Source organism: Lissotriton vulgaris, chromosome 3_1 (genome assembly GCF_964263255.1).
Source record: "Lissotriton vulgaris chromosome 3_1, aLisVul1.2, whole genome shotgun sequence".
NCBI lineage: Eukaryota > Metazoa > Chordata > Amphibia > Caudata > Salamandridae > Lissotriton > Lissotriton vulgaris.
In genome coordinates, this window is record NC_141689.1 from 367,760,212 (window position 1) to 367,773,234 (window position 13,023).

At 45.6% G+C, this 13,023-nt stretch overlaps 1 protein-coding gene across 1 annotated transcript in view; it reads right to left on the reverse strand.

Moving 5' to 3' along the window:
* OXCT1 (3-oxoacid CoA-transferase 1) overlaps nucleotides 1-13,023 on the reverse strand; it is a 460,447-nt gene that overhangs the window by 254,794 nt on the left and 192,630 nt on the right. Inside the window, exon 6 of the mRNA XM_086960586.1 lies at nucleotides 6,376-6,482. Within this exon, the coding sequence (XP_086816712.1) occupies nucleotides 6,376-6,482 (107 nt within the window). The remainder of the gene's footprint in view (nucleotides 1-6,375; nucleotides 6,483-13,023) is intronic.

The window sequence follows — 13,023 nt, forward strand, 5'->3', positions numbered from 1 at the left end:
AAATAGCAGGGACATGTACAGGCTGACGACAGGGATCACAGGCAGCAGCAGTGTTATAGATGAGAGAGAGAGCAGGAGTAAAGAGGAGAAAGAAACAACAGGAGAGGAGAGAGATAAAGCGGTGCTAAGTAGAAGAAAAGGAGAGCAAATCAGATACAAAGAGAAAGCAGCCATGATTTGAAGATGAGAGCATTAAGAAGAGAGAAGATAGAATGAAAGGAAGTAGAGGACAGGACAGAGGAAAAAAAGCAGGCAAATGATAAAACGGAGACACAGCTAATCACTTTTAGAAGAGTGATAGTAAAGAGCCAAAGTAGAGGGGAGAGAGAGCAGAGCATGGATAAAAGTGAAGAGGAAAAAGGGCAGGGCTAGAATGAATAGAGGTCAAATCAGAAATGCAAGAAATAAGGTAACCCACCAGGTGTAACAAAGATGATAGAAAACAATTAGAGAGGTGAGAGGATAGACACTTAGAGCAAAGACTTAGGGGACAGACAACAGATCAAGGTTACAAGATAGAGACTGAAGCATTGAGAGTGTTGAAAGTGGGGCTCACTGGAGAAAGAAGTGAGCTGTGGCCTCCTTGGCAACATTTTCAGCACCTACACTTCTTTTTTTTTTACAAATCGAGCACTGGTCTCGCTCCTACACTTTCTCTCACAATCGCACTTCTCTCCTAAAACCACTCTGCCTCTACTTCTCCCACCTCTCCCTGGCTATCTGTCTCTTGCTCTCTATGACCCTCAATCTCACTTTCTCCTCTCTCACACACACACTCTCTCTTTCCCTCACACTATTTCTTTCTCTTTTAGTCACTCCAAATCTCTCAATCTCCCCCTCCTAATCTCTCTCATTCCTCGCTTTGCCTCTCGTACCCATACTATCTATGAGTCAATCTGGTCGCTTCTCTCTCCATCGCTCTAGTGTCTCCCCTTCTCTCAATCTCCCTCTTCCTCCCCGCTTTGTCCCTCTCACCTTCAATCTACGTGTCTGTCTCTCCCTCTCGCTCTACCTCTTGCCGGTCGCTATGTATCTCTCACCCTCTCTTACTCGCTCGGTCTCTATCCGCTAATACTTTCTGGTGGTTTCCCTTTGGTGCCTCGAGTTCTCCGCTGCAAGCCCCCCGCCCCCCACCCCCTCCACACAAGGAGCACCTGCCAGTGACCTCCAATTAACTAGATCGAAAAAGCCACCCCCCCCACCCCCCACCACCCTTCATAGAAGGATATGTAAAGAGTGAAGTCTTCCGTCTCCCTCGGGACCCCACGAGGCAGCAAGGGCTGTTGCAAGGGACTGCCTGCAGCCTTACTTCTTACCTTCTCAGCAGTGTCCCTGGGTCTTTATCACATCTGCTGCCTTCAGTAGAACTGGGCTCCGGGACTCGGAGAGCTCAGTGGGTTGATGCGCCTCTTCCACCCACACATGACTCCAGGCTTGCACATGCTCCAGGAACTAAATTACCGGAGGAGCGGGGCACCAGAGGTGTAACGGACACCCCATGCACCTCTCATGATGCAGGGGGTGGGCAGTCTTCACTACATGAGGGGGGCCTCTTAGCAGGTCTGTGCAGCGTGTCTCTCCAAAGCAGCTGCAGTGTGCAGCATACTCTGAGCGGACACCGCACAGACCCACCAGGACTGAAAAGAAACAAAATAACGTATCTTCAGTCCATGCCTGGCAAGCACCTCAAATGTGTGTGGGGCCCCTTGGAGGAGAGCCTCCTCAACAAAGCACTGCTTCTATTCGAGGAGAAAAGGCAGCACAGAAATCACTGGAGCACAGGTGAACCCCCTTTCCCAGGGAAATATACCAACTCGCTCTCTTCATGTTTTAACATTCTTCATAATTCATACATTAATACATAATTTGTAAATCGTACTTTATATGAAGTAATCTGTATTCATTTTAACTTTGCCTGTATGTCTCTATTTACTTACCAGACAAGGTCCACTCGGGCAGTTGAAAGTGTTTTCTTCTTACATTAACTGTTAAAGGTATGTATTGATAAGGGAATACAATACCAGACAGGGCAGTAAATGCTAGTCACTGTAAGTAATTTCCCAATGTTTCTATTAAAGGATTTGGATAGAACCCCAGAGTTCTTGTTTCCCTCAGCCATGCTTTGGATAAGGTGTGAAGCGAAAGTTAAAAGCAACATGCAATACATATAGTTTAAAAATAATTGACAAATATACACCAATAAAAGCACAACATTGAAAAAGTAAAGTGGCCAGCTTAACTTAAATATTTCAAAGCGCTTTGTGTATTATTATTTTGTTTAAACCAAAGTAGTCTACAACGCAGATTGCCTTTGTGTTACATAAAAAGATTCAGTTCATTCAATATTCAATATTTAACCCCTTCCGTGCTCCCGTCGGGAGCACTACCTGGCTGGTGCTGCGAACAGCCAACGCGGCCTCGTCCACTCTTAAGAACGCCCGCACTGCGCCGAAATAACGGCCGCGGTAAACGGGTTAAATGACCATTTTAAGTTGAACTATTGTAAAGCACGATTCTCAACCTCTCTCTTGTCAGATGTATTTTTACAACCTGGTTCTATTATTTTGTTGTTCTCATTATAGACAGGACTACAAGTACCAGAATGCAATTCATCAACTATTAAACTGGAAATGGAAAAATGTGAGGTCACTGTGTAAGGTCCAATGGATGATTTCTTGTACACATATAAAGCATGAAAGCCTGTCCTCGATTGTGTCCACAAAATCAGTTTGTATTTTCATACTAGAATAACAGGGATGTTCAGCAGCATTGCAATTTTAGTTTCCAAACTAAAATCCTTCACTTGTGTATAAACAGGGCGTCCATCCATCTGACAGTCCAATATCAACATGGACTGGGAAGGGGTAGAAACCTCATAAAATGGTTTGCTGATTCACTCTACGTCCACACTATTCCACGGCTTACTACTCAAAGACAACCCTGGGAGACAGACTTAACACGCCCTTGCAAAAGGCTTGCAATGCCCTGTATTAGCTTATTAAACTTTGTATAGTGCATTGGTCTGATCTTACTCCTACCCATGTAAATTAGTATTACCACAGAGCTGACACCGCATGTCCCGCAGTGCTCAGTTAGGCGCAGACTTGCTACACATGCTATCGGGCCCTGTCCATCTCTACATCACTATTGGTCCAGAATCACATCAAGTCTATCCACACCCACTGAGCACCCGGACATGCACAAATGGGAAATATGTTTGTATCGTAGGCACAAGAAACACAGGGTTACTTTCCCGTTTCCTAGATTTGGGATTCATAGTTGCCAAGTGCCCTTTTACACATAGGTGGAAAGCCTCTGAACCTCCTTAGTATGTAGTCTGGGCACGCTCGATGCTCAATTGGGTGCAGGTGGAAAGCGTGACATTGCATAGACAGGAACACACTCAGACTCAGGAAATATCCCATCACCGTTTACTAGGGCACTATCTTGTCAGACCTGCAGTCTAACCACTAGTATGAGGCAGGCAATGGTGCTTACCTCTTTTAAGGTACTTAATGAATAAAGCCAAGGGTAACTGGCTGTGAAGTCTAAAGCCAGACTGAACCGTGCCCTGTAGCTTAATTATTTCCAAATAAGAGTATAGTAAACGGTTTAATTGCCTTTCAATTATTTAGGAGCTATAGAGATGCAAAGAGATAGTCCTGGAGTTAATAAGCGTTTTGGGCAGGGCTGAGGTGTTCTGAATACATGATACATGTATTTGGTTAGGAGGGAGGGAAGCAGTGAACTGAGAGTTATCATAGAGTTCCACTAGTTTAGGTGCCACTAAATCCCTAGCCAGAATCAGGATATGAGGGAGCAAGGATCGGCCAGTTAATCAGATTTAATTGATAGCATTAAGAGCTGGGCATTTCTATGTTCAAAGGCGGGAATTCTGATATACAGATGCTAAGGTCACCTGCAAAGTCAAGATTGACTACGAGAAGCATACAATAGGTGTTATCCAATTTGGAAGCTGACCAGATTTTCTACTTTTTGTCCTTAAAAAAGATGGCTACATTGTCAATCGGGTCTTAAGTGTAAATTATGGTGTTGGAACCAACCTCCAGATAGAGAAGTCCTTAAGAATGGAAAATACCTCTCTTGAAGGGTTCTTGGCACTTTCGATCTAACGTTAAACATTTTTTGCAGAAGCTGAGCAGATAGTCTGATGATGTTTCTTAGCTTCTATGCGATTAACCTCTTTTGCTTCAGTGTAGTCCTGGACGTTCAAGTTTTTTAGAATATAATGTAAATTCTTTGAGCACCTCAGAGTACCAGGGTGCAGATGACTTCACGCTAAGGTTCAGTGATCCGGATAGGGGCAATTTTGCCAAGGCACTTGGTTAACCTACTATTAAAAACTTTTGAATGTCTTCAGATAGCGAGTTCAATGAGCACAGTGTGGTCGGGAGTAAGGCAGATGTTATTTTTTGTCACTATTAACCTTTGTGACAAGATCTACTTGATCTCTCCAGCACACTGAAAGTGTGGGTGGACAATCCTGAGGGAAAGATTATGCTGTATGGGACCAAAAATTGATAAGCCCATCTTACCGGGAACCCAAACAAGAGCTGAGAAAGAAGAAAATTACATTGAGGATGTGACCTGTCCTGTGAGTAGGTAAAGAAGCCGCCTATTTTAGGCCTAATAACTTGAGCGCCCTTCATAAGTGCTATAGTATCTTTGCCATTTTTGTTGTCTTAATGGAAAGTGAAATAGACAAATTTAAAATTAAAGACGCCAAAAATTCAACCGGATTGGACACAAAATTGGCTTTGGCTTCAGGCGGTCTGACCGTAAATGTATCATGTTCTTTAATAAAAAAAATGCAAGGATTTCACAGTTCAAAACAGGAAAATCAGATATGATAGAAAACGACAGGGAGTTCCTCTGAATGAGGACAACTTTCTGATTAGATTTTTTAGCGCGTTCAGAGCTTTTAGAGCAGTAGCGCTCTGGAATACTTAGTGGAATCTCAGGCGCAGAAGACTAGGTTAACCAGGTATAGTCGGATCATATGTTTCAGACTTCAGGCAGTGTTTCACCAGGAATCTCACATTTAATAAGAGGCAGCGTAGGTTACTGCGCCTGTTCGAGCTAGCATTATCATCCATGTAGTCTTAGCCACGAGAAGTCCCTGGCAATAGCGCTCAGAGGTGGCAGTGATTCTTCTCTGACCAGATCATTAGAGACGGGAAGAAAACATGACAGTTTTCATTCATGTTATTTTGCAGGGTTATTTTGGCCAAAAGATACACATACCTGATTTTTGGGGCCAAAAGTCCAGGTGGGATGCTCTGGTCATGATCCTGGCACAGAAGGGTTTGCCATTGACGCACTAATAGCGCCGGTGCGATGCGGCCTGCTTTATATGCCCACTCCTATACCTGCACATGTTCTGATGGTCAATCAACAAGACCGCCAAGAGAACTACCTGGTGCAGGGACCAGGCGCTAATTTGGGAAGAACCTCGCCTTCTTGCACACTGTGTTCACACAGATTGAAACACACAAAATACAATTATGTTAAATGCCCCCAAAGAGATAGAAGGACCCAAAGGGAAAGCCCTCAGAGAGGAAAAACAAATCAGAAACTAGAAGGCAATTACAGAGTGCGAACTAATTACATTAAAATGAGCACGAAATACTACATTAGACTATACGGGCAGTTTAAAATTACAGTTTTATCCAGTTTGTATTTCTAAAGTGCAAATGGTTACTGAAAGGGTTAAGACCATCATGGACATAACAGCTAATTTAATGCAAACAAAGAATGATTTAAGGTGTTACTCCTCGTTAAATGTATTTGTACAGCCATGTATGATAGCTTACATGCATACTTTCTGAAACACTTACACGCCAAAGCAGAACAAACAATACGGCTGCCATCCAACATGGAGGCTTAAAGGGTAATCTTGCACAAGACAGAGTAACAGTCCTTCTGTATGCTTGGTCAGGCTTCTTTTAAGACTTCAACTATGAAGATTCAGCTATCTTACAAGGATTTTCTTCCTACAATTAGGCCTAAATGTAAGGGATGGGTTGCGGCTCACTGTTTGCAGGGGAAATCGGAGATTCAGCGGGCACCGAGATTCGAGAACCGCACAGCTGCTAATGTGCGATCAAGTACAGATGTGTCCAGCTGGGTTATTTGAATGAATGTAGAGTGCAGAAACCTAGGCGCTGACACATTAACAAGTCACAGCATAACCGTAAGAGGCATACAAAGGCAGCTGCTCCTAGCAGCACTAGAATTTAGCAATTTTGCCTGGCGCTAAAGAGGATGACCTGGCACCGGAGCTCTACATAGACCAAGGCAAAAGACCTTGTATTTGGTGAAAGAGAACATTAAAAAATAAGCAAATGAGCATACCTGAACACAATATTTCCAGCACGGTCGGCCTTCCATGCTTTCACAAGTGCATAATCTCCCGTAATTGCGGTTTCCATGACAAAATGGCGTCCATTAAACTCTTTTACCTACAAGAAAAATTCTTATTAAATGCTAGGATGTGTTTTATGGCTCATTCATGCCAAACCAACATTTTGGGTGAGTGAAACGTCACTCTGCTCATAATTCTGGATACTCTCACTCTCCACAATGACATCTCTGCAAATGAGCACCTCCGCCCCCCCTTCACCACTCCCCCCTCCCTTAACCCCCCAAAGTTCAACCATGGGTCTTCTCCTATTTTCTTCACACCTCATTGCTTGGCAACATCATTACAATTTTCGGTTCCACTTACCTTTATGAGTACAATACTACAATCTTTCTTTCATTGTACTCAATTTATTTAGCACAAATCTGAGAATGCCTTATAGTAATTCAACACAGAATGGCAGTCTGCTCACTACTGCTGAACTTCCCAAAAACAAATATAATCCATTTTGCAGTCACTTCACCACCTGTCCCCCTCCCTCCTTACCCCATTTGCTTCCCGTCAGATCCTTTTTCAGATGACCACAAGGCAAGGGGAGTTACAGGGCCCAACCATGATGTTTGAGGCCCTTTACTCCAGATGCCCTGGAGCAACAATGGTCTCTGAGCGTCTGGGCCAAGTACCCCTTCAGCACCCAACTCGGTTGTAGCCAGGGTTGAGCAGTCCAAGACTTCTCAGAGAGGAGGCAGGTGTAAAGCGAGCACAGACTCAACACAAAATACATCCAGTAACCCCAATAAATGATTCACATTCCAGCATTTATGTAAATGTAAAAAGTAGTATTTATCTATGAACAACAGACTGCAAAGTTTTCTCAAGGCAGGCCTGCTAGCATTACTTACCCAAGTCAGCTCATGTCCCACTCTTTGGATGAAAGGTATTTACAATTCACAAGTGGGGACATGCAATCTAGGCACCTACTGTAAGGTTAAGCAAAAATCTGTATATGAACAAGACTGGGCACATTAATCAGAACAAGTTCCCCAAGGCTCACGAGCCAGTGTGTCTTACTTCACTCACTGGGTTGGCAGTCCGGAGTTCCCGGGCACATGTTTCTAGCCCAGAGATCAGCAGGACTCTGGAATCTGTAGATGTGGAAGCAGACATCCATGGTAATCAGGACGTAAGTTGTCTCCTACGTCTAGATATGGGACTTGGGTGCTCACAGACTCAGGTAGGTGAAGCTTGGCTCCAACTCCGCGAGTCACATCCCGCTGGCAATTACGACTGCATGCTGTCCTGGGGAGACCCCCCTTCTCCTGGACTCTGGCCCCCTCCTGACATGCAGTGGGTCTCGACAGCACACATGGGGCGACCACCCTTGGTGTTCTCTGTGATCCCCTTCACACATACAGGAATCAATAGGGCGACGGCCCTCTTGGGTCACATGCTAACCAAGGGCAATGGTCAATCCTTCGTGGCAGTATGGCACCAGAGCAGCGCCCCTTTCCCTCAGAAGGGGTCCCCCTCTTGGCATTGGGAGTTGCACAATCCACATGGACTAGAAGTCTGATCGGTGCAACAGTCCAGTCCTCTTCGTGGCCCCCACCTGGAATACAGGGGCATAGCGCACACTGGAAGCCGGCCCGATCGGCATGCTGTTCTCTATGGGCCAGATACTCTCACTCCACTCCCAGGATCCTCTCGGCATGACCCCCACTGGACCTCGCTCACTCTGGGTAATTCCTTCTCCTTCTGGGCCCACTGGTCCTGGGTCATGCAGATGCTGGTGATCCACGTGAGTGTTCTCGATGTCCCCACATCTCACACACAAGACTGGCAGACCCGTAGCCCCCAGTCCTGGTCACAACACACAGACCTCGTGCTGTGCTTCTTCAATCGGACGCACAGCTTCAATGTGATCATTTGGGAGTGTCCAGCTCCCGTTTTTATAATCCATTTACATACACACTTGTGATTTAGTGTCTCTCTGCTTTAAAGTTAATGTCCTGAGGGCTGTCCACTTTGAGGCACCCACTCCTTTGTTGTGCTCTTCCTCCAGAGAGCACTGTCACAGTAGGACAGTCTCCGACGATGATGGCCCCAAACACAGCAATGGGAGTGACTGGAGGTGAACGCCTGGATGTCGGCCTCAGTGATATGTGCATCAGACGTTTTACCAAAGGACGAATCCCTAATCTTTAGAATTCTCTCATCAGCCCCAAATCCTTCCTCAGATGTGCCCAGGCCCCTTTGACCAGTGGCCTCGTTTCAGAATCTAAGCGTCCCTATTGAAGTACACTGAAGAGCCTCGCTCTTCATTCATCGAATGTGGGTTCCACCCAGCTCTCAGGAATGCTGCACTCCACAAATCTGTCTAGGAGATACCTCTACCACTCCCTGTTCCTTCCGCAAGCCCTGGGCCTCCCAAAATGGAAATCAGTGTCCTTCATGTGTTGTGTCCATTGTAAGCACACATTCATGCATGAACACATGCATGCACGTACACACATGCACACACACTCGCAACCTCCAATGTACTGTACCCTCGCATGGGCATCCATATAACCCAGCACGCTCATGCAGCAACGTACGCTAAGTCCTACATGAGGTACTAGCACACAGATAGCTCAGTTCCCACAAGTAACCATGCACGCTATTATCTGATGCACTGTACCTTTTAAGAAGCACACATATGTCCCAATGTGCACACACAACCATGCTCATTATTCCTTGATGCACTGTCCTTTTTCGCAGACAAACATGAATCTCAGTGCGCACATGCAACCATGCTTGCTATCTGTACCTTCTCATAGGCACAAAAACATCCCAGCATTGCATACAATCCACTGCAGGCCAAGGATGAGTTAAAAATACAGCGACTAAACTTTACAAGATTGAGCCATCAAGTGGCACTCCCATGACAGAGGTAAAAATGCCTGTTCTCTACTGATCACTAAAAGCTGAAAACATAGTATGCTGCCACCAACACACTCCTTATGCTTAACAACCGGTGAAGGAAGTACACTTCCACCATTTGAAGTTAAACCTTTGGGTGCACCTCAAGCAGACCGCAGTACATGTGACAGGCCTCGGTCAGGGAGCACACACATGATCTGTGTTTGCTATAGACCAAAATTCATCACCACGTATCCAGCTATCCCCACAGCTGGGGCACTCAGGATAGGGATTCATGTCTATCACCATGAGAAGGACTTTTTCGTCCCAGCACTTCCTTTCAGACATGATCTCAGCACCCTCTGCAGGAAAGCTAGGGGCACTTCACCACTGCCCATTAAAAATGAAACCTTCATAAAAACACAGCAACAGCACAGCAACAGACTGCAATTTCAGAACACTTGGAAAATACGACTTCACCTCCCTTCTCTACCCAAATAACTGAATAACATATCCACTACTCAAATTACTTCATATTTTACTATACTAATTTTCAACACTAATCCTTTATGGGTTCCAGAGTGGCATGCTACTCGCCAGAAAAGCGCTTCAACACCTAACAGGGGTAACAAAGTGCTATATGAATGCGAACCTTTCTTCCCGTTTCATCTCTCTGCTATCCTTCTTACTCCAAATAATCTGACTAAATATCCACCACTGAAATTACTTCATATTTCACCATATTAATTCACAACTAATCCTTTATGGGTTTGCTGAATAGCGTGCATCAACAAGCGCTATATAAATGCAAATCTTTTTCCTCCTCTATCCTTCTGCTATCATTCCAAATCCAAATAACTGACTAACCTATCCAACACTTAAAATGTACTTGCATGTTTCACTGTACTAATTCAACACTAATCCTCTATGGGTCCCGGAGTAGCGTGCTACTCGCCGAAAAAGCGCTTCGATGCCTCGTCAGGGGTAGTAAGCGCTATATAAATGCAATTACAATACAATACAATACCACCGTGGGCAAGCCCAGGGGTCGCCAGCCTGGAGTCCCTTAGGAGCAGGAGGAATATGCACTGGATCAGGCGTGGACTGCCCAGGAAGACCCAGCGCAGCAGGTAACAGACATTGGGGAGAGGGCAGATAACCTTGAAAAAACAGTGAATACCCATACCGAAGACCAGGAACAGCTATGGCAGTGCCCAGGCCAGATCCCCATCCTGACAGCAGAGTCCGAGCACTATGTCTGACGCCTGGTGGAGCTGCTCTGTTCAGCTATTGAGGAGATCGACCTTGGTTCATCACCTGACATCACCTACCGTGCCGGACTTTGGGCACAGTTTTTCTCCCCAGCTCTTGGTCTTGCCCCCCCCCCCCCATTGTATTTCTGTGACACTGCTTTTTCCTTGTCTCCTATCTATTTGCTATCTGTTCCTATTGAGCATTATTTCATTCTTTGTCTACTTCCTTGCTTCTATCCCCTCTCACCTGAATCTTTCCCCTTGTCCGCTTCTCCGCCTAGCCCCCTCTCCTTTTGTGCCCTTTGACTAAGCACTCCTTTTTGGGGAAAGATCGAAGATATATACACTGGAGTCTCAGCATACCCACTGAGAGAGTCCACAGCGCCAAAGGGAGCCACTCACAATTGAGGTATTGTATGGCACCCCTTGCCAAAGCACCCCCTCTCCTCTTTTTGGCGAAGGATCCAGTAAAGTAGCCCTTGGTTGGAGTTTCAGAGACCCCTCTGAGAGAGTCCACTGCCCTTAGGGAGCCTCTCGCAACAGAAATGGGGAAATGATACCACTCCCCCTGGGTTCACTGCTTACTGAACTTTGGGTGCAGCTTTGACTCACCTATCGGTTTGTGTCCCAGTCACCCTCCCCCTCCTCTTTCCTTGCCGTGTCTCTAATCCTCCCCTCCTCTTTCCCTCCTCCACTCTGTCTACTTCCCCTGCTCTTACCCCCTCCCCCCCACTCCCCAGAATATCTCCCCTTGCCAGCTTTTTCCCCTACCTATATGTTCCTTTTTGTTTGTCACAAACATACTTGTAACTAAAATTGCCATGCTCTAATAACTGTGTAACCTGCAATTTATTTTCTGATACCCATAAAAAGCGCTCCGATACCTCTGGGTTTAGCCAGCGCTATATAAAACCTTTAAAGTAAATAAAATCCCTTTCCAACAGCCAAGACACTGATCTGCCAACTTGTCCTTCTCAAACTTAATTACTTTAACTCCCTACGTGTAGGCTTCCTTAATATTCTCTGATGCAACTAGATAAAGTTTTACATTTCACTTCACAAAGTATTTAATCACGCATAGCGCATGCCTACTCCACAGTATCACCACTAAGCCGAATGGTTGTAAGCATTATAATAGCTCCAGTCCAGCTGCTCTTCCAAGGTTTTAAAGCCATAAATGGATGTCCCATAGTCTACCTCACAACAATCCAGAGTCCGTGTGTGTGACATATGGGGGTACACTAATGTGTCTTCACTGCAAGTTCTTGAACACAAGATTCTCAGAAACCTACTTTCTCTCCCCGAGACTACATCCTCCATTGTTATCCATAAGGGACTAGGGATTGGGCACCTAGAGGGTATATTGATGGCACGGCCCTAACTCCTCTGGATCTCTGTGTGGGTCCCCCCGGCAAAGCATTTTATGTTCCATTTTAAAAGACTGTCTGGTGTGTCAGTCCGGAGCTAGTATCACGTTGATCTGCAATGTTAAGGCTGGTTTCACTAGGCTGGGATGCCCCAAAATGTTCAACCATCCTGAAACTTTAGTTTAGAGGCCACCTCTGGACTAAGAAAGCATTTGTGGATTGGAGGGCCAGTGAGAGAGCTTCATTGGCCAAGGACAAATCAACCACAAGAGCCTATTTACCACTGCAGACCACTCTACTAATTGAACCGTACTGTTTGATTTTCACCGGCTTCTCTATACTCATTTCCGTTTAAACGTAATAAAGTGTTTATTAGCTGTGCCCCATGGTAGCTCCTAAGGTTCTACCCCCACTCCTTGTAGCAGCGATAATCATTCATTCCAGGACATAATGCACTTTATCATGTTATGCACTTTTTATGAAAGCTTAAGAAAGTTGTTTATTGTACCACTGTTTACAGGAAAGTACTTTGCATAAGTCTACCCTGCACTTTATTACCTTATGTTATTGTAAGATGACTTTGCTGGTTTTAACAAAGTCCTGTTTTATCGGGTGCAGTTTGTGTGAGAAAAGTGCTATATAACCATGATGAGAAGGTGATCTCCTCCTGATGAAACACTCGGCGGACCCCACCGACCTCAAAACCTACAGATCCATCTCCCTGCTACCGTTCCCTGCGAAAATCATCGAAAAATCCATCAACAGCCAACTCGCCACATTCGTCGAAGATCACAGCATCCTCGATTCCTCCCAATCCAGCTTCAGGAAAAACCACAGTACGGAAACTGCCCTCCTCACCGCAACGGACGACATGCGCACCCTACTGGACAGGGGAGAAATAGTAGCCCTCATCCTCTACGACCTCTCAGAGGCATTCGACACAGTCTCCCACCGCACCCTAATACACAGACTTCACGACGCAGGGATCCAGGACAAAGCCCTCAACTGGATCAGCTCATTTCTCTCAGTCAGTACACAGCGGCTCAAACTCCCCCCTTTCCTTTCCGAACCTACACCAACCACCTGCAGAGTCCCTCAGGGGTCCTCCCTCAGCCCGATGCTC